This window comes from Macaca nemestrina, chromosome 2, assembly GCF_043159975.1.
Source record: "Macaca nemestrina isolate mMacNem1 chromosome 2, mMacNem.hap1, whole genome shotgun sequence".
Taxonomy (NCBI): Eukaryota; Metazoa; Chordata; class Mammalia; order Primates; family Cercopithecidae; genus Macaca; species Macaca nemestrina.
Genome location: NC_092126.1, coordinates 186110126 through 186133816, shown reverse-complemented (window position 1 = coordinate 186133816; position 23691 = coordinate 186110126). Strand labels below are relative to the sequence as shown.

Below are 23691 nucleotides of genomic sequence, written 5' to 3'. Positions count from 1 at the left end.
CCTGAAGATTTAAAAGTTTGCTAAGATGACCATTTATTCAACCATACCCTTTTAGCAAATGAGGTATCATCTGGTCCCCAAAAAAGTGCCGCATTAATTTTTGAGGTCATAGGATACTACCGATGCATTTAATCAGTAATTTACTGAATGGCCTGACTCAGAGTTAAGAGTTGATTCTGTAGTATTGGAAGACTAATTAGTACCTCAATATGTTGATTTAGAAAACAAACTGTGTATACTTACGAATATTTATTATAGTGATCTCTCTATAAAAAGTTGTTTTTAATAGGGACACTGACATAGCCTATCCCTGGAAAAGGAGTAATTGCATTCTGATAGTGGGAATTATGTCTATATTCTGCCAAAAGTCTCTGACATTTACTGAACATATCCAGAAACAGTGGATGAAGGGCATAACCCATATTTGGCTAACAAGTATTTATAGTATTAAAACAAGTAAAATGCCAAATTCATATTATTGGTAATATTCATTGAAAACATACCCTGAAAACGAAATTCTAGCTTTTTGGCGTGATTTCTAGCCAAGCATTTTCAGTTAATCAAGTACCGATGGATGACATGAAATTTTTATGTCTATTCACTGATGTACAATTAACACGATCTGGAGAATTCCGAGAAAGTATATTAGTTTGAATAAATGTTTAAACTTCCTAGACTAATCTTCCAGATTAGCATTCCCCCAAAGTATTTCTATAGAGGATTAGTCCTGTAAAACGCTTTTCAAAAAGTGATTCCTTGGTCAATTAAGTTAAGGAAATGTGCGCGGTATATTACTATCCTCACCACATACAAAGCAAAGTAGAACATTAAAAGCTCTGATAATTCCTTCAATAAAGAAACTTGTTTGGCTTTTTGCAATCTAGTGTCTCCAAAAGGTACTTGACTACAAAATCCTTTACTTGTATAACATTTATTAAAATCCTAAACATCTAATTTTCTGGAAAATGATTTCCAAGGTAGCAAATGCATATACCAGAGATATTCAATTTTTGAAAAATATCTTTGGGAAATATTTGGCAAAACTATCTCATATATGAAGAAATAAATTGTTTTCTATATGGCATTCCGGTATGTGGAATATGTAAGTTTTTTCTAGATTTTTAGTGTTGACTATTGGAAAATCTATAGGATTAAGTGAAATGGCTCTTTTATGACTATTACAATGTTTATTCAATGTTGTCTTTTGTCCACAACAATAATAATAAGCCAACTATTTTGAGTGCTTGCCATGTGTCAGGCATTAAGTACTTTAAATGAAATAATATACATATTCCTCACAATCTGAATGTTGGATATGATATTATTATTTCAACTTTTTAGAAAAAGAAACGAAGGAAACTGAGAACTTACTTAAAATGATGACAGTCTCATGACCAGTGAGTAGCAATGCTGGGATTCAGTCCCAGGTAGCCTGGCTTCAAAGCCCTTATGCTTAATTACAGCACTGTGCTGCCATATGTAGTACAGCCTGGGCTGACTCTCCTGATTCTCCTGCCATCCCCACTCATTTACTCATTTTTAGTTTTAGACCCTCAATGGTTACTAACATATTTCAATGAAGAGGAAACTTAGTATTATTTCAAAAGTTTGAAACACTTTACTGTCCTACTGACACATGCCAACATGGCAGTAGTCAATTCCACCTTTTGAGCCTGAGTCAACAGAATAAACTTTTCAAAGGCTAATTTAATATTTTTTCCCAAAGTAGTATTCCAATATTCAGAGAATTAATGAATATGGTAAATTATTTTTTATTTTTTTATTTTAGATAACATGAAATAATAGAAACATCATACTATTTCCCCCTTTTTTGATATTTATAATTTTGCTTGACTCAGCATTTCCCAAACATACTTGAGTATAGAATACCTTCTTCATAGCAAGTATATCAACATTTTGAAGAACACTGTTAAACCCACGCTAAGTTTGGTAAATAAAGTACCAAGTTATGAGCTGTGATATGTTGATGAGTGTTTAAAACTAACTCTCCCAGGGCAAAAATAATTTTTTAAAGGCCTGATTTGCAGTGTTTACCAAGTTGTGTCATAAACACCTTCATCATGGCTGATTTAAAGCTACCAAAATAAGTTGCTGAACAGAGTAAGGAAAAGATGGACACAGTAGGTTCTGGCAAACTGATGAGAACTGGATCCAGCTCATCATATCTTTATGAATCTTGACAAAATGTATAATTTCTTCTTTTATAACTGTAAAAGTATCTCTTGATGTGAAGACCATTTTACATAAAGAGACCAAAAAAGATAGTTAAGAATTACGTTCAAGGGTCTTATTTAAGTATCTTTACTTTATGTGGACACATTGAAAAATCACATTTGAACCAAGTCACTCCATATACTTATGAACCCATAGACGTTCTTCAGAAATTCCAACATTAAATGCATATCAAGATAACCTATGTCTTAATAACTCTAACTATTTAAATATATACTCTTATCACAAAAAGATATAACATAGTCTAGAATAAAAGAATGTAGTATGTACTTAGGGAAAAATTACACAGAGATAATCATAGGTTAAAAGAGGTGAAAAGAGGTGAGAAGTTTAGACCCAGGTTTGTTTCAAAGGGGAAGCGGGCACATCTTCACAAGGCTGGCAGGAGAGAAAGAACAAAGGGGGACATGCTGCACACTTTTAAACAAAAGTGTTAACCAGATCTTTTGAGAACTCATGCACTATCATGAGAACCGCAAGGGGGAAGTCTGCCCTCATGATCCAATCACCTCCCACCAGACCCCTTCACCAACATTTAAGATTACAATTTGACATGAGGTTGGAGTGGGGACAGAGAGGCAAATCATATCATTCCACCATTGTCCCCTCAAAAATTTCATGTCCTTCAGACATTTCAAAACACAATCATGTTTTCCCAACAGTCCCCCAAAGTTTTAACTCATTCAAACATTAACTCAAAAGTCTAAGTGCAAAGTCTTATCTGAGACAAAGTAGCTCCCTTCCACCTATAAGCCTGAGAAATTTAAAAACAAAAAAAAAAAAAGTTACTTTCCAGAACTGTGAGCTGATTAAACCTTAGTTACTTTCAAGAATTGTGAGCTGACTAAACCTCTTTTCTTCATAATTACCTAATCTCAGATATGTCATTACAGGAGTGTGAGAATGAACTAATACAGAAAATTGGAACAATTTTCTGGAAAAAAAAAAACAATAGGAGTACAGACACTGGGTAAATACACTCATTCCAAAAGGGAGAAATTAGCCAAAACAAAGAGGCTACAGGCCCCATGCAAGTCCAAAATCCAATAGGGCAGTCATTAAACCCTAAAGTTCCAAAATGATCTCTTTTGACTCCATGTCTCACATCCCGGCACATGATGCAAGAGGTGGGCTCCCACAGCCTTGGGCAGCTCTGTCCCTATGTCTTTGCAAGGTACATCCCCCTTCCTCGCTGCTTTCACAAGGTGATGTTGAGTGTCTGCAGCTTGTCCAGGCACACGGTACAAACCGTCAGTGGGTCTACTCTTCTGGGGTCTGGAGGATGGTGACCCTCTTCTCATAGCTCCACTATGCAATGCACCAGTTGGGACTCTGTGTTGGGGCTCCATCCCCACATTTCCCCTTTGCATTGCCATAGTACAGGTTCTCCATGATGGCTCTTCCCCTGTAGCAGACTTTCTGCGTAGACATCCAGGTGTTTCCGTATATACTCTGAAATCCAGGCAGATGCTCCCTAGTCTCAACTCTTGCCCTCTGTGCATCCACAGTCTTAACACTATGTGGAAGCCACCAAGGCTTGGGGCTTGCACCTGCTGAAGTAACGGCCCAAGCTGTTCCTTGTCCCCCTTTTAGCCGTGCTGGAGCAGTCATGATCAAGTATCATGTCTTGAGGCTGCACAGAACAGAGGGGCGCTGGGCCTGGCCCACTAAACCATTCTTCCCTCCTAGGCCTCCAGGTCTGTAATGGGAGGGGCTGCCACGAAGGTCTCTGAAATGCCTTGGAGGCATTTTCCCCATTGTCTTGACTATTAACATTTGACTTCTCTTTACTTATGAAAATTTCTACAGCTAACTTGAATTCCTTCCCAGAAAATGGGTTTTTCTTTTTTATCACATGGCGTGCCTGCAAATTTTCCAAACTTTTATGCTCTGCTTCCCTTTTAAATAAGTTACAATTCAGTTTGTTGTTGTTGTTGTTGTTTTTGATTTTGTTTTGTTTTTTGTTTTTTTGGTTTTTTTGCTTATGCAGTTGAGCATAAGCTTTTCGAAGCAGCCAGGCAACACCTTGAATGTCTTGCAGCTTAGAAATTTCTTCTACCAAATACCCTAAATCATTTCTCTCAAGATCAACGTTCAACAGATTTTTAGAGCTCAGGCACAATGCTGCAATTCTCTTTGCAAAGCACAGCAAGAGTGACCTTTGATCCAGTTCCCAATAAGTTGCTCATCTCCATCTGAAACCCCATCAGCCTACTTTTCACTATATACATCACTATCAGCATTTTGGTCACAACAATTTAACAAGTCTCTAGGAAGTTCCAAACTGTCCCTCATCTTCCTGTTTTCTTCTGAGCCCTCCTCCAAAGTGTTCCAATATTTGCCAGTTACCCAGATCCAAAGCCACTTCCACATTTTCATGTATCCTTATAGCAATTCACTGCTCCCATTACCAACTGTCTGTATTAATCCATTCTCACACTCCTATAATGACATACCTGAGATTAGGTAATTTATGAAGAAAAGAGGTTTAATCAGCTTACAGTTCTTCAGGCTGTTCAGACCTCTGATTCTGGGGAAGCCTTACAAAACTTACAATCATAGCAGAAGGTGAAGGGGAATCAGATATGTCTTCACATGGCTGGTGGAAGAGAGAAAATGAGGGGGAAGTGCTATACACTGTTAATAACCAGATCTTATGAGAACTCACGCACAATCACGAGAACAGCACAAACGAAGTCTGCCCCCGTGGTTCAATCACTTCCTACCAGGCCCCTCCTCTAATATCAAGGATTAGAATTCAACATGAGATCTGTATGGGCACATAAAGCCAAACCATATCACTAAGCTTTCCTTATCTATGTCATGAAGCATCTCATTGATACATGTAAGTATTTCAGTCAGTCTTTCTCATGAAAACTTCAGAGACAACAAAAACCATCCACAATTATGCTACTAGCATTGAAACCATGCTTATTGCATTAAAACTGTTGGAGAAGAAAACTTTTTTTTTTAATCCTCTTAGCTCAGTGATGTGGGGCCTGCAAATTAAACTGACAAAAGACAGGTCAGCAAGCAAATAGATTTTTACTTATATATGTACAAAGGAGTTCACGGAGAAATGGGACTCAAGGAGGGAGTTAGGGAGTTAGAATTGGGGGTTTATATACAATCTTAACAAGGAAAGGGAGAAGAGAACAATTCTTATGGGGAAAAAAAAAAGACTTTTAAGAAAGACAAATGGGTCCATAGGAGGATGGGTGAGTGATATGATAGTTTTGTGGTAATGTCTGTTTAGATGATTTCTTATCCTATTGCTGACTTCTCCTCTTTGGTAATGGGAGGCAATCTTCCTGGTCTGCTAAACTGTGTAGGGGATTTATGACAGCTGAATTCTTTGGAAATCCTCTGCTTTTAGGCAGATAAGGGAAGTTTGGGGGAAAAAGATCCTCATCACAAATATATTCTGGAGCCTTTCAAAACTAATCTGGACAATGACATATATTAAGTGTAGAGGCAGTAGGACAACCAAGAATGCGGGGAGGTAGTGACTAAAGTAAGGAAACTGATCTGCACAGGTATTCTGAGGTTTTTCCGCAGCACAGCATTAGGCCAGGAAACACCATCATTGTGGATATTTGAAAAACAAAATGTCCAGCAATCAGAGGCCATTTGTTAGTTGATAGCTGATGTGGGCCCATTTTGAGCCTGATAGGTAACTTCTCTTTGAGGAAAGATGTGGCTTCCTTAAGAAGCAGGCGAATGGAACTAACAGGCTACAAATACAAATCAAAGACAAATTTATACAAATGAGTATATAAATATTAAAAACTGACCATTGATTGAAATTGGTCTCTCAATTCAAAGCAGAAGAAGATGGTAAGAATTACAGCAAATGATATAATTCTAAAATTATTAAAGACAACAGTAGTGCATACACTCAGAATGATACTCAAAATACTTTAAAACTTTATGGCACAGGCATTAGCCAGTTGGAGCAGTGCTGGCTGAAAATAGTTGATATAGTCATGATGTGTGCTGTTCACCATTGCACATGTCAGATATTTATATTATCTCATTTTTCAATAACTCCCTTATGACCTAATATAACTTGAATATTTAGAGCTAGATGTTGCTGAATTTTAATATTTATTTTTGAAATTAATATTACATTAGATTTATTTTTCATACCTACTGTATAAGTAACTTATGATAATTGTAAGAAAACAACTATTTCTTGGTTGCATAAACAAACCCTGTAAATGTATTTGTACAAGGTTTAAAAGGTTTTACAAAGTTTAAAAACATTAAATTGAACTTTGTGTATTTTTCCTTAGAAAGATAATTTAGAACATAAAAAGCAAGATTATATAGCACAACATGTTGCATTTTAAGTAAAGTATGAAAATGTGGCAAAGATTTTCAATATTATTCATTTTGAATAATAGCCCGGTTTTGGTTTTAAAATTCTTTGTAATCCTATTAACTTATGCAATAAATGTGAAGCAATGTTATTTTTAACAAAGTAGTCACAAAAATCAGGGGGAAAAATGAAACATTTGCCTTGAATGCTTTTGAAGCTACTCTGAGAACATGAAGTCGAAATTATGAGCTAGCAGCCAACATGAGAAAACACAAGCTTCTTCTCTGCATGTAGTCAGTGATTTGTGAACAACAATTACTAACTGGAGAAAATGAGGGGAAAACACAGGGCTCAGCCAGGTGTTACCTTACCTCAGTGATTTACTCTGCTATTTGATCAATGATGAGAACAAAATCACCCATATCCTCAGGAAGCCGTGAATGTTTCAAGGCAGCTGTGAAAGCACCTGGCTACTTGTCCGACACAAAGACTACGTCCATTAAGGAAGAATCAAGATTTATTTCTATGGGCTTGAACCAGAAATAATGGCTGTGAATTTGCTGTTGCTTTGCATTATTTCTTTAATGAGAGAACAAAAGCCGTTTTGCAGCCCCGTTGTAGTGAACTGGCAGGAATACCAGCATCTCCCTGAACTACTGTGACGGGATCATTCAGCATTCCCTTCAGCAGGAGCAGCATGTGCACTTTCTACCTTTCTGTACCTTCTGGAATATATATATCATATATATGGGGTATATATCACAGAAGGAATATCATATATATATTTATAATGTGTGTGTATAAATTATTTTCCCTTTAAACTATTTTCATAAATTATAAATAATAGTTATTCATACACATATATACATATTGTATTATGTATATAGCTTCCACTCCCAAAAAGCAATAGAGATAAAAATACAAAAATGCACATTTTAAACAGATTTTACAGCTGGAGTGTATAGAAAACATTATATAGAACCCTAGGGTAAGCTGTGATATCCTACAAAATCTATGGAACCCAGCAAAATTTCACCCAGTAGAATTTTACTGATCAAGATAGGAAAAGGAGATTACAGTTCATGGGATGGAGGACCTACGAGGGTGATGAGAATGGGCTTAAAATTAGTGAAAAGGTAATTGATACTGGGGCATTTTCAACCAACCATCAAATCATTCAGAATATTTTTGCTTTTGTTTCCCAATCTAAATAATTTTTTAAATGAAACTGTTAAATAATGGGAAATATTGAAAATCCAAGAAATGAACCTAAGGTAGCTTTTAATGTTACACAATAGAATCACAGCATAATGTATTTTATTTTTTAAATTAATACTGTATGTTCAAACTCTCATCATTTTGAAATAACCTTTCCTTATTTTCTGGCGTTACTATTATCATTATTATAATTATCATTTTTGCACTTTTTTACATTCTACTTTCATATTATGTGTGTGTATGTGTGTGTGTCTGTGTATATATATGGCATCACATATAGGATTTGGGGGTATTTGCTATTTACAAAAAAAATGGAATCATGTCACACATATTGTTTTGTAACTTGTTTTTGACACTTTACATATAATGCTTATTTTTGTATGCCTATATATACATACTTTTTTAAATGTATTGATTTCTTTTGTTTCTAAACTTTTTACAAAATACAACAATAAAATTTTCATGTAAAGCTTTATCCACTCATAGTAAAATATTTTAAAGATTTATATCTCTATAAGCTTCATTACTTGGCTGCTTCCTTTCCATAATATTAGTTAAAATGATTTTAATCATCTACTTATTAATGACTTGTCTAATTATTTTAATATAATTTTTACCTTTAAAATAGCTTTTCAATTAGCTCTTTTTTTTTTTCCTGTACCTGGAACATGATGCAAACTTTTTGTTGAAGAAATCAGAAATCAGCTGAGGTCCAGAAGTTACAAACCATATTCAAATATAACTAGGATATTTCTACATTTAAACCCTACTTTAAAATTGTCGTATGTAATTTGTATAATTGTACAGATCAAATAATAATACTTCTGCCTGGAAGAATTACTAGAAACCAAGGTTCTTGATTTTAATATAAACAGATGTTATGAATGAGGAATTTGTTCAATGTTCAGATGAGGTAGGCCGAATGATTGATTTTTCTTTATGGCCAGGCCAACTTTCTGAGATTTGGGAAAATAGCCTATGTTAAATTCCTAGAAAGTACTGGTACAACATATATTCTTTTTACTGAAACATGACAAGTAATAATAAGGTCAGAAGAATCTCAGAGTGGTGAAATTTGAGGATACATTTTTCCTCATATTTCAAAGAAACTGAATTTTACAGAATCTGTCATATAAGCAGTTTTTCAAATGCCTCTGGAACTAAATAATAGTCAGTAGATGTGTATGGTGTAAATTACTGAAAACAGCAGCTAAAGACAAGCTTAACAGTGAACATGTTAAATCACAGTCATAAGACTTATCAAAGAGAAATTAAAAAGACACAGATTATCCTGACAACCTTAAAGATAACTTGTCCAGTCTTACTCTCCGTAATTAAGTGCTGACAGTGCTGTGGCATTTTGATTCATCATTAATACAGTGAATTTTCACTCTGGTCAATACAGATAGTGAGAGTTTTCTGTGCAAATATTTTCACAATTCTTCCACTAATGTCTTGTCAAGCTACCAGCATCTCACTGGCATGGCAAAAGGAAGTAGGAAGAGTGAACAAGTAATTTTATACTCATTGACCAACCTCTCCCCATTTTGCTCCCAACTACCCTCTCCAGACTCTGGTAATCATTGTTCTACTCTCTAATTCTAAGAGATCAACTTTTTTAGATTACAAACATGAATGAGATCTTATGGCATTTGTCCTGTGCTGGGTTTATATCACTTAAGATAATATCTGGGTCCATGCATGTTGTTACAAATGACAGGATTTTGTTATTTTTATCAGTGAGTATTGTATCATTGTGTAGATAGAGATTAATATACAAAATATATAAGGAGCTTAACTCAACAATGTAGTAATAATGACCCAAATAATCCAATTGTTAAATGGGCAAAGTGTCTGAATAGATATTTCTGAAGAGAAGACATACAAATAGCCAACCTATATATGGAAAATAGGTTGATTCAATCTCTTGGCAATTGTGAATAGTATTCCAATGAACATCAGGGTACATAAATTTGTAACATATGAATTTCATTTCCTTTGGCTATTTACCCAGTACTGGAATTGCTGGAAATATCTCCATCTATTTCCAGCCAACTGATTTTCAAAAAAGACACCAAGAACAAAGACTGGAGAAAGGTCAATCTCTTCAATATATGACACTGCTGGAAAACAAAATATCCACATGCAGAAGAATGAAACTAGATCCCTGTCTCTCACAACTTAACAAAGTCAACTTAAAATGGATTAAAGACATGAATGTAAGATGTGAAACTATGAACCTACTAGAAGAGAACATAGAGAAAAGACTTCAAGACATTAGTCTAGGAAAGGAATTTTTGGATAAAACTGCAAAATCCCAGGCAACAAAAACAAAACTAAACAAATGGGATTATGTCAAACTAAAAAGCTCTGCACAGCAAAGGAAATAATCAACAGAATGTAGAAAAAACCTGCAGTAATGGAGAAAATGTTTGTAAACTATAAGTATGAAAGAGATTAATATACAAAATATATAAGGAGCTCAACTCAACAATATAGTAATAATGACCCAAATAATCCAATTGTTAAATGGACAAAGTATCTGAATAGATATTTCTGAAGAGAAGACATACAAATAGCCAACCTATATATGGAAAAAAAATTAAACATCATCAATCATCAGGTAAATGCAAATCTAAACCACAATGAGGTATTACCTTACCCAAGTTAGAACAGCTCTTATGAAAAAGACAAAGAGTAACAAATGATTGCAAGGATATAGAAAAGGGGGAACTCTTACACAGTATTGGTGGGAATGTAAATTAATACAGCCATTATGGAAAGCTGTATGGAGATTCTTCAAAAAATTAAAAATAAAACTACTGTATACCTTTCTTACATAAGGTCATTTGTGCTTACTTTGGGCACACCAGATAATCCAGGCTAATTCCCCACCTCAGAATTCTTAATAAAAACTGCAAAGCCTCTTTGCCATAAAAAAAAAAAAAAATCACAGATTCTGGGAATTACGATATGATATTTCAGAGCTATTACTCATTTTATTACAGCTGTTATATTGGTTTAACATACTACAATGTTATTTTCAAATTCAGAAAGAAAAAAAAGGAAGAACATAAAGTAGTAACGGGCTGCATATAAGTCTCACATGTATATTTCAAACTCATAACTAGGTTTCAACCACATGAAGGAAATAGATAGCAATGTATATTACCATTAAATTCTGATTACAAGAAAAAAACATAAAACAAAAGCACATGAGACAGATATTCTTAGGAACTATTGTGATATCTAAAGCACAAAACATTTAAGGAACATTTCCAAAACAAAATATAGGCCAGAAGTATTTTGAAGCATGTTCTCAGGTTTCAAAAAATGTCAATTAACGCGATAAACATCTATCACATCTACAGAATTTCACAGGTAAAATTGTCGTGTTTGATTATACTGTTTCCTTCCTGAACATACACAGAAAGAAACGCTGTCCTGTGTTTTTGCTTTGCAATTATACCCATTAGTTCATTAGTAAAGAGAAAGGAAAAAATTATATAGTGTTAAAATTTTGTTCTGGTTTGTACTTTCTGGTCTGTATTATTTATTTTATTTTAGTATTATTCTTTATTGACATTTCATTGTGTGGTTTTTTTTAATATATTTCCATTAAAACACACCTACACACACACGCACAGCCCTTTCCTAAAAGAGGCACAAGGAAGGAAATAAAAGAAACATGTAAAGAAATAAGGCAGTAAAAAGCATTTTAAAAAGTAAATGAAGAAAGAAAAGAGTAAAGAAGGAAGGCAGGGGCATAGAAAGAAGAGAAAAAAAGGAGAGAGAAGAAAAGAGGATGAGAGATGAAGGAAGGTGAAAGAGTTAATTCTATTTATGCTGAAAGTTAGAACCTAGGACCTAGTTGGAAGTTACAGGAAGACAGTGATTCCATATGAAGTCTTTTCAAACAACTAGAGGTTTACAAAAAGGAATGGGTAGCCTTGTGGTATAAGATACTCATTAATGCTGGAGCAAAAAATGGATAATAAGTTATCAAAAATTTTCAAAGGATTTTCTGGATTGCTGGAAAAAATATATTAAATGGCTTATAAGGTCTATCTTCATACTAAGATTCTCTTGTGTAGCATTCACTATTAAGATTTTCATTGTCACAGCATGTGTATAGGAGTGTGCTCTCTTTGTCTATCTCACTTTCTCACGTAAGCACGCATGCACACACACAGGGCGTGCACATGTGCACACCCCGATAGGTAAACCTTAATAGATCTAGAATGCTTATAGATGACTGAGAATTAGCATTATTTAATGCAGTTTTAGAAACATAACTTTATAACCCATAAGTATTAAATTTTCAAAATAATGCATATTTGTATTTATCCATAGTGTAAATTTGAATAATAGTATTAGGAAAATTTAAAAATAACATTTTCAAAGGCAACAAGGATATTTGTGACATTATTTTATTTCTTGCTTTAATTTTGAGTGTAGATTCTAATTTTGAACTTATTACACTAAATTGGAATTCATTTTAGGAGAAAATGTAGTAAAATATGTAATTTTTCAATTCTTTCTCAGCACTTTGATTTAATATTAAAATTTACCTTCACATCTCTTCATTAAACAATTGCTCAACTCCTGTGATATTAAGCATTCTTATCTTTAAAATAAAGACAATTTCCATTCCATTGATTTATGAGATTGAAATAAGATAAATATACATGGTATAAAATAAATATTTAATAAAAATATTGTCTTGAGTGCAAAATAGCTAACTACACTAATTTATGATTCCTTCAGGTATCTCCACGTAAGCATAAAAAAAAAAAAACACTCATCTAATTGTGAATGAGGCCTCTGTTGTTAACTTATTCCGCTGTATATAATTTTTTTCTTCAAATTTTTGTTACATAGTGTTTGGAAACCTATTGGAAATGTAGTCATCAAAAAGGTTTATATTTAAAGCCATTTCAGCAGTCTATTCAACAATCTTTTTCTTGAAGATCAAAGCTAAGATTTTGAAGACTTAAATAAAAATGTATATCAGAAATAAAATTCTGCTGAAGCCTATCCTGAATACGTAATTCTTACTCAGGGAATATTGCTTGAGCCTTCAAGTTATTCATTCCATCAGCCTCTGATCTGACAAATGCTGGATTTTATTTTCCTGCTTTTTTCCCCCTTACTTTTTAGCATCAGAGATAAAAATCAATAGTTGCTCTTCTGTGTCCTAAAATCAGTTTTTCTCATATGGAAAATAAATGTATATGCTATATTTTCTGCTTTGTATTCATTAATTCAAGAGTGTTACCACCATATGTCAGACTCAAATGTTATATAATCCTGGATTATTAAGAAAAAAATCATTAAATATATTCAAAACTAACTATTTAGCTTTCATATATGGAAGCCTTTAAAATAAAATTCTGTGTACCGTTGGCCTCTGTGAACACAGAAAATCCAGCATTTGGGGGTGTATATTGACCTGTAAATTGTTTCTGTCATCCTCTCCTCCAATTCATTAACCATTTAAAGTGTGTGCTTAATATATATTGATTCAGTTCTTGCATAGTATGTCTCAGAATATCCAAGTTATATGAAGCAGTTTTCTTAATAAAAATTTAACAAAATAAAAAATTTGTGCATGAAATGTGAAAACTCTTATAGGAAAGTATTGTAAACTTCAACATTAGAGGAATGATTTCATTAAGTATACAGAATGGAGTATTTTAGCAATTAAAATAATAACAGATACTATTTCAAAATATGGAATTGGATTTAATATGCATTGTTAAAAATAGAATTACGTAAAATTATGTACATTTTATAGCTATGTAAAATATGTATATTAACATATGAAAGGACTGTGCAAAAGCAAAGAGAGTTTAGGGTTTAGCATATTTGGACCCTGAAATCCATTTTTATTTATTGTTGTTTTAATAAAAGTATAGGATGGAACTCATAAAATTTAGGTAATGTAGGTGTACTATTAATTGCCCACTGGAGAACTGTATAATAGAAAAATAGTACCTATATTTTTTGCAATAGTCATTCTTTTATGCTGTGGCTATAATTGAATTTCTTTTAAGTTTTGCAAGGATTATAGTGCTGACTTTGAGTGCTAAATCATTATGAAGCAAATGTAAAACACTGGTAATATTGCTTTAGACATTGTACATTAAACTGAAAATTAACCATAAGATTGTATACATGAAGATGACATTTTCAAAAATTGTAATGAATTGATATGTTTCAATCAACTTCTAATGTAGATGATTTCCCTTTAAAGTTATAATTTATCCATAAAGCACGATGTAATACATTATTACACTATAATTGAAGAACGTTAATGCAGCTTCCAACAGGGACAAATTTATTAAAGGTGGTTTATTAAGAGCAAATGTGTCTTAATTTATATGGTAAATTATCTGAGCACTTTTTCTGTTCCTTTTTTAATGAATCAATTGAGATTTAATTACCGAAGTTGAATTGGATACAACTTTATGTAATAATATTTTCATTTAAATATTCTTCATTTGTTATGCCAAAAATAGTACATATGGTTGCAACATAACATATCTCAAAAACTTCTGTTTTCTTTTGAATCACTAAATTGTGTTCTTTGGTTACCCAAGAGTAGTCTCTCTGTTTAATGTAATAGAATGAATTCACTAAATACATACTCTTTTTCCATTCATTTTATTCCTTGTCAACATAAAAGTATAATATTTTGGCCTGAAGCTCATAAATTCTTTTTTTATTTTTAATTGATGCATAAAAATGGTATATATTTTTAGGGTGCAGTGTAATATTTTGATACATGAATATACTGTGTAATGATGAAATCAAGGTAATTAACATATGCATCCCCCCACACATTTATTTTTTTGTTTGAAACATTCAAAATCCTGTCTTCTAGCTATTTAAAAATATACAATAGCTTATTAGCTATAGTCACCTACAGTGCTGTAGAACACTAGAAGTTATTCCTTTTACCTAGCTGTCATTTGGTATTGTTTAGCTAACTTTTCTTTATCCACTTCCCTCCCCTTCCCAGCTTCTAGTAACCATTATTCTATGCTCTACAATAAGATCAAATATTTTAGCTTTCACAGATGAGTAAGAACATGCAGTACTTATCTTTCTGTGACTTACATATTTCATTTAACATAATGGCCTCCAGGCTCATCCATGTTGCCATAAATTACAGAAATTCATTCTTTTAAACAGTGGAATAGTATTCCATTGTGTGTGTATTACACATTTTCATTATTCATCTGTTAATGGAAACTTTGATTGCTTCCATATCTTGGCTATGGTGAATACTGCTGCAATAAACATGATGTGGGGGGCTTAGGGTTGGGGGGGGATATCTTCAGCATACTAATTTCATCTCCTCTCGATATATACCCAGTAGCAGGATATCTGGATCATATGATAGTTCTATTGTTAGTTTTTGAAAAGCCTCCGTACTATTTTTCATAATGACTGCACTAATTTACATTCCCTCTGGCAGTGGATGAGTTCCATTTTCTCCGTATCCTTACCAGCACTGGTTATTTATTTTCTTTTTGATAATAGCTATCCAAATGGAGTGAGATGATAGTTTATTGTAAATTTGATTTACATTTTCCTGTTGATTAATGATGGTGAGCATTTTTTATATATCAGTTGTTTGTATGTCTTCTTTTCAGAAATGTCTACTTAGATCCTTTGCCCATTGTTAAATAGGATTATTTTTTGTTGTTGAGTGTTTTGAGTTCCTTGTACAGTCTTGATATTAATCCATTGTTGAATGATTAGTATGCAAATATCTTCTCTTGTTCTACAGGTGTTTGTTGACTCTGTTGATTGTTTTCTTTGCTATGCAGAAGCTTTTAGTTTGATACAATCTCATCTGTCTATTTTTGCCTTTGTTTTTGTTACCTGTGCTTTTGAGGCCTCTTCATAAAATGATTACCTGGACTAATGTCCTGAGGCATTCCCCTAGTGTTTTCCTCAAGCAGTTTTATATTTTTGAGTGTTACATTTAAGTCTTTAACCCGTTTACATTGATTTTTGTATATGGTGAGAGATTGGTATCTAGTTTCATTTTCTGCATGTGGATGTACAGTTTTCTCAGCACCATTTATTGAAAAGTTGCCAAAAACATATATTGAGGAAAGGAATGTATGTTTTTGGCATCTTTGCCAAAAATCAGCTGGCTACAAATGCATAGGTTTATTTCTGTACTCTCTATTCCGTCACATTGGTTTTTAAATGTGTTTCTATGACAGAACCATGCTGCTTCGGTTACTATATCTTTGTTATATATTTTAAAGTCAGGCAATGTGATGCCTCCAGCTTTTTGTTTTGTTTTGTTTTTCCCTCAAAACTGCTTCAGTTATTTTGGATCTTCTTTGTTTCCATATATATTTTAGGATTTGTTTTTTCTATTTCTGTAAAGATTGTAATTGTTATTTTGATAGGGGAGGTATGGAATCTAGATTGCTTTGGGTGGTATGGTAATTTAACAATACTAATTATTTGAATCCATGAGCATAGCATGTCTTTACATTTATTTGTTTCCTCTTAAACACTGTTTTATAGTTTTTAAAAATATATGAACTATAGTATTTAAAACTATATGAAACGCTGTTTCATCACTGTTTTATAGTTTTTATTATAGAGATTTTTCATCACCTTGGTTAAATGTATTCCTAGATATTGTATTTATTTATTGTTGCAGCTATTTTAAATGGGATTGCTTTGTTGATTTTTTTCAGCACATTTATGACTGTTGGATAGAAATGCTACTGATTTTTGTACGTTGATTTTGTATCCTGCAACTTTTCTGAATTTGTTTATTAATTCTAAGAGTTTTTTTGGTAGAGTCTTTACGTTTTTCTATATATAAGATCACGTCATCCTCAATTAGCGAGAATTTTACTTCCTCCTTTCCAGTTTAATTACCTTCTCTTTCTTTCTCTTGTTTAACTGTTCTGGCTAGGAATTGCAGTTCTAAAATAAATAAGAGTGGCAAAAGTAAACGTCCTTGTATTATTTCAGTTCTTAAAGGAAAATCTTTCAACTTTTCCCCATTCAGTATGATGTTGGCTGTGTATTTGTCATATATGGCCTTTATTGTGTTGAGATACATTCCTTCTATACCTAATTTGTAGAAAGTCTATATAATGAAGAGATGTTGATTTTTATCAAATTTTTTTTTTGCATCTGTTGAGATAATTATATTTTTGTCCTTCATTCTGTTGATATGATAGTTAAGAATTGGTATTAGTTCTTCTTTAACAGGGTGGTACAATTCACCAGTGAAGCCATTGTTCCTGGTCTTTTCTCTGTTGGGAGACTTTTTATTACTGGTTCTATCATGTTACTCATTATTGGTCTGTTCAGATTTTCTGTTTCATCACTATTAAACCTTGGTAGTTTGTATGTGTTGAAGAATGTATTCATTTCCCCTAGGTTTTGAATTTGTTGGCATTTTGTGGTTTATAACAGTCTCTAATGATCCTTTGTATTCTTGTGGTATCAGTTATAATGTTTTCTTTTTGTTTCTGGTTTTATTTATTTGGGTGTTCTTTCTCTTTTTGATTTCTTTCCTGATTTGTTTATTTGGTAACTCAGAAGCATGTTGTTTAATTTCCACGTTTGTGTATTTTTTGAGGTTCATCTTATTGATTTCTAGTTTTATTCTATTGTGATCAGAAAAGACACTTGATATTATTTCAATTTTTGTAAACTTGTTGAGACTTGTTTTGCGGCCTAACATGTGGTCTGTCCTGTAGAATGTACCATGTGTATGAGAAGAATGTTTATTCTGCAGCTGTTGGATGAAATGTTATGCAACTATTAGTTAGGTCCATTTGGTCTACAGTGCTATTTAAATCCAATATTACTTTTTTGATTTTCTGTCTAGATAAGCTGTCTGATGCTGAGAGTAGGGTGTTGAAGTCCCCAACTGCTATTGTACTGGGGTCTATCTTTCTCTTTAGATCTAATATTTGCTTTATATATCTGGTTGCTACAGTGTTGCGTGCAGATATATTTACAGTTGTTACATCCTCTTGCTGACTTGATTCTTTCATCATTATATAAATGTCTCTTTAAAGTTTCTGACATAAAGTCTATTTTACCTGATGCAAGTATAGCTATTCTTGCTTATTTTTGGCTTGCATTTGCATGGAATGTCTTTTTCCATTACTTCACTTTCAGTCTATTTGTGTCTTTACAGTGAAATGAGTTTCTTGTAAACAGTACATAGTTGGGTCTTGTTTTTTTAAGTAGTCTTGTTGTGTCTCTACAGTCTATAGTTAGGGCTTATTTTAAATAGTGAAATATCTGAGTGCTTTTTCTTATATACCACATTATTTCTGTTTTAGCTCACATGACAAACTTTTATTTCCTAGTGACTTCTGTAATTCTCTCTCGTTTTAAGAACATATTCTAGTCCAAATATAATGTTCCCATTGAACAGCCAGAAAGAATTTTAAATATAGTTTCTAAAGACCTTATTTCCTTAGAAAACCCAAACTTGTCATTCTTTCAAATTTAAGAAAATACTTTGTCCTTAGAACAAAAAAGCAACTTTCAGAAATAAAATGCCAAACTTTTAATACTTAAGACTTTCCTAGAAATTGAAAGTATGACAGAATCAATTTTTCAAATCTAATTCTCACCTGTGATTGGTACATTTAAGTAGATTTCTGAAAATGAATTGGAAAGATATAATGAGTTCATAATGTAACTTCTAACTTGGAGTTTTTATTTACCTTAATATAGCTGACATTTTTTATATTTTTTCTCCCACAGGAGGAAAAAATCTAGTTCTCAATAACAGCATAATTGCTCATTTGATTTATACTTTAATATGTATATATAACAGCTTCAAAATTATAATACCAATACTAACATCATCAATATCATTATTAAAACAGTTTAATAATTTTTAAATAAGAAAATAGTTTTTCTTATTTAATTATTAAAGCACATCCCATTGATATTTTTGTTAAATCAATGTGTTTAAAGCTATGTTTAACAGTTCCCTCTTAGAGGCTGTGTCTTCAATTCTATACAGTATTCTTCATTTTATGATTCTGTTAATTTTTCAAAATTGTTCTTAAAATTATTTTTAATCACTTATAATATTTTTACTTTACAAAGTAAATTTGCAAGGCAAATATATATTCACAGATGTCCAGTTTCTAACCTCGTAGTGTTTATCCTATTGCCTTTCTCCCCCTAAGGGCAACCATTATAATTATTTGTTATTCTTAGGTTTATCCTTACATTGTTTTTATACATTTTTCTTCACCTTACTTTCTTCAGTTAAAAATATATTCTGAAATAACTCTATTCTAGTGCTTACAGATAGCCGTAATTCCTTTTTACAACTTCATGATTCTCTAGTGGATGTAGCATAGTTTTTCAACCAATCCCTTATTGATGGGCATTTAGATTGTTACAACTTTAGAAATAAATCTCCAGGAATAGTATCGTAAATATGTCACTTTGTGTTGTGCAGTGTATCTCTGAGAGAGGTTCCAAAAAGCCAAAGTGTAAATAAATACATAATTTTTGCTTTAAATCTTTAAGCTTCCCTTGATAAGAGTTGTATCATTTTGCATTACCACCAACAATGTGGTGCAGTGTTGTATCCCATATCCTAGCCCACAGAGTGTCTTACCAAACTTTGTATTTTTTTTTTTTTTTTTTGGCCAATCTGTTGTGTGAGAAATGGCATATCTGTGTGTTTTATTTGGATTTTATTTTTTCTGAATGATTGTTGACTTCTATGTCAAACACTGCTGTTTTTTTTTTTAAATTAGAATACTTAAAAAGTATTTTCTAAAAGGTGCAAAGAGAAGAATCTGAGATATATATATTTTAGTTATATATTGGAAGCTTAACACAGATTATTTTAATTTAGAATTATAATATATAGGAAAATAAAAAGACATGATTCTGAAAGTAACTTCTAAAGTTAAATATTTTAATTTTATTCAGTGTCACAGAAACTATGCAAAAGAAATAATCCTCACATTCATAAACAATCATTTATTGTAATTATAAAGATTATAATATAAACTTTTATGAAGCCTTAAAATGTCTACAGGAAAGGGAGAAGCCTATAAATGATCTTGCAATTTCAGAGTTTGTTTTTTCCTACAGTAGATAAATATTTGATAAAACATAAGCGCCAAGTGTATTGTATTTCATGTTATAGCTGAAGACCAAAACCATTTTAAAGAAAAATATCCTCCCCTAATAATACCAAAGATGATGAGTTCTGGCCCTTATTCTTGGAATATCTGAGTTTTTCCTGTGTTCCCTAAGAGTGTTCCTGAATATATTTAATGCCTTATTTGGATTGAATAGAGCATATCCTAAGGCTATCTTATTAATCTGCCTTAAATAAATGGTGTCCTCTTCAACAAGAATTTTATTTTCCTTGGAAGAGAAAATATTAAAGAAAGGTTAATGGAAAATGATTCCTGCCAATTAATTCTTAGTTATTTTCTTTCCTTTCAGCACCTTCCCTGATAGGTGTGGTAAGGAAGGACTGGGCATCCCAAAATAGCATTGCCCTATCATGGCAAGCACCTGCTTTTTCCAATGGAGCCATTCTGGACTACGAGATCAAGTACTATGAGAAAGTAGGTCTTATTTGGAGCTTCCTATAAAACTACACATATACGCATATATATGTATATATTAAGCATGTCGTTATACTGTATTATTTTATTTTAAACCCTATTCTTCTTTGGCCTAACCTCATACCTTCTGTTTTTTTGAATCCTCTCTAACTTGCTATTCTGCTTGTAACTTATTAATTAATTTATCTTGTTTTGTGTCAGATTAAAGGAGAAAATGTAAGATGTTCATTTCTGTCATGACCTACTCTAGAGAGTTTTACAATATTGTAAGAAGTAGTAACTTCTTCAATTTATTCAATTTATAGTTTGGTTACTACAATATTGTTTCTAAAATTCAGTTGGGAAGAAGTTTTAATATTGAATTACTATAACCTGAAGTGGGTTTTTGTAGCACATATCCTTTGCCAGGGAGTTTAAAGTTACAGTCGGCCATAATTTGGAAAGCATTATTTAAGGCATAAATGGAAATAGAATATAAATGAAACACTTTCTTTACATTCAGGTTAGCTATTTTATTTTATAAGAAGCTAGCGAGATAAATTCAGTTGACAAATCCTTATTTATAATAATGGAACCCTTATTTCCATTTTTGTCATACAATTAGTATATTTCCCCAAGTATATACTTTATTCCCTTTATTATATTCACGTTCTTTATGCGTTTTTCTCTCATTCCTCACCATTATGATATTCTTGGCATAAATATTACAGCAGACCACATAGTCAATTCTGATATGTCTTATTGTGTTAATACTACTTCTAGAAATTTGCAAAGGGAATGTTAAATAAAAATTTTAGTGTAAAAATTATATGTAATATCCAGTGGTATATTACAGTGAGAAGGAACATCTTGCATTTCTGTACCTTACTAGAAGCAAAGGAAATCATAAAGGAATTTAGTCTTCCTCTGAAGAAATTGAGGGCAAGAGGAGAAATAGAACTCCACTTTCTTAGTTTGTTTTGTGGTGCTATAACAGAATACCACAGATGGAGTAATTTATAATAAACAGAAATTTATTGACTTATGGTTCTGGAGACTAAGAAGTCTGAGATTGAGGTCCCAGCATCTGGAAAGGAACTTCTTGGTTAGTCATCCCATTGTGGGAGGGCAAGGCCAGGGTGACAGAGAAGCAAAAGGAAGCCAAACTCATCCTTTTATTAGGAGCTTACTTCTGCAATATGAAACCGACACCCATGGTGACACCAGTCCTGCAAATGAAGCCATAACCTTCATGGCCTAATTACCTCTTAAAGGTTCCATCTCTTGATACTGTTATAATGGCAATCAAATTAAAACATAAGCTTGACGGGGACATTCAAACCATAACACATAGCTTCCTCTATTCTGCTTCAGAGTAAATCTAGGTTTGATAATGGGAGATGTAACTTAGTAGCATAGCTGTATCCATTTTTTGTTGCTCTAATAACTTCAGCATTATGTAGTCAATTAAAAACTGTCATTATCTTTAAGTGACATAGATAAATCCATAGCCTAAGAAAGGACAAATTTATTGAGTTTAAATTGGAATACAGATTCTGCAAATTATCCTGGCTACTATGTGCTCAGAAATCTGCTGGGCTAGCCTTTCAAATGTTACAGCCTATAGCACTCTGTCACAAGAAAACATATATTTTCTGTTGACTGGTTTAAATATATTTTCATACACTCAAAATTTCTGACTATTTAACAAGCAATGCGCATATATATACAAGCAACTTTTCAGAATCAAAATATTTCTCTGTTTTGTAAAGGTTATATTTTACACACAGAAAATCACTAATGTTATAATAGTTTATACCTTATATGTTTGAGGATGAAAATAACTTGCAATATTTCTAAGTTAGGATAAATCATACAGATTTAATAGACAGAAAACCACATTCATCCAATCAAAATTTTTGAAATCAATATGATTCTAAAAGATAGTAATTAACATAATATTTATATTCATTCTTATATGTACAACATTTGGCTTTATTACATAGGTTTTATTTTAATGATGGAATAGGTAATGTTATAAAGGAGTTTATTTCGTAAGAAAATAGCAATAACCCACTACTAATGGATTAAACATGGAGTTGGAAGTCAAAGATTTCTAATTCATGTTCTGAGTCTGCCTCTCATTATGCTTATGGCCAGGAAAAACTCAATTAAGCCCCCTATGCCTCAGATTTCATATTCACAAAATGGAAATAAACATATCAACCTTTTTGGCGGCTTGTAAAAATTAGGTATAAATAGACCTAAAGATGAATAACTCTAAATTAGTATGAAAATCACTTGAGCAAGCATTAAGGAAATATTTGGCAAATAATACAACATAGAATCAGAAAATGATAGCATGAGAATTAGGTACAAACTAAATAAAATAATTGTTCTTTCATGTATAAATAGACAATATATAAGCAACCAATCAAAAATGTTAGAATGCTGAAATCTTTCAGAGAGAACATAAAATGATAGCATTGAAATTTTTACCTACTTTAACTTCAGATTCTAACTGTACATTTTACATATCTGTATCTATGACATGGTTTCTCATTCCAAGCAAAGATTTATAACTTATAACTATGGAAAATTACAATAGAATTCAGTTTAAAGTGCTAATTTCTTTCTTTATTAGTAATCTAAATATTGTTCAGTAAGAAAAGATTAAAAAGAAATATATATATATATAAACATAATATCATTTTTGGGACACAAATATTCTCTCATATGTTTATATTTGTATATTATTATGTAAGTATAGAGAAATACAGAATAGAATAAGATGCACACTGGTCTGTTTCAAGTTTTGCCTATTTGGAAGAGTGAGGGAATGAGGTATTTGGACAGCAGCAGGGAAAACAGAGGGAGGTAGCTAGTATAGATAAATATGGATGAATGGATGGATCCTAAATAGCTTTAGTCTACGTCTTTACTAGTTGTCTGACCAAAAGCAGATCCAGAGACAAGTATTTGTATGCAAATGATTAAGCAAACTCCCAGGGGAACCGGCGAAAGAATGGGGCCATCAATACTGTGAAGGAAGGTGTCAATCAAACTGAGTGACAATGAAGGAAGCTCTGGATTCTAAACTATATCTCAGAGTTCATCTTATGAAAACAAAGAATCTGGGCTTCTCTACTCTGGCTTCAGTCAGTTATTGGCTACAGCCTTTGGTGTAAGTACATATATGGTGTGCAAAAAAAATTCATAGGCACTTCTGGTTCTCTGCAGTGGCTCCAGTAACCCGAGTTTAGGTTCTAAAGAAGGCTACAGGTACAAGCTCTTAAACAC

At 32.5% G+C, this 23691-nt stretch overlaps 1 protein-coding gene across 9 annotated transcripts in view; it reads left to right on the top strand.

Moving 5' to 3' along the window:
* The window catches only part of LOC105477433 (EPH receptor A6), a 950680-nt gene that overhangs the window by 569835 nt on the left and 357154 nt on the right, over positions 1-23691 (top strand). For all 9 annotated transcript variants that reach the window (XM_071092526.1, XM_011733921.3, XM_011733919.3 and 6 more), the window contains one exon: positions 20288-20412. In XM_071092526.1, the coding sequence (XP_070948627.1) occupies positions 20288-20412 (125 nt within the window). The remainder of the gene's footprint in view (positions 1-20287; positions 20413-23691) is intronic.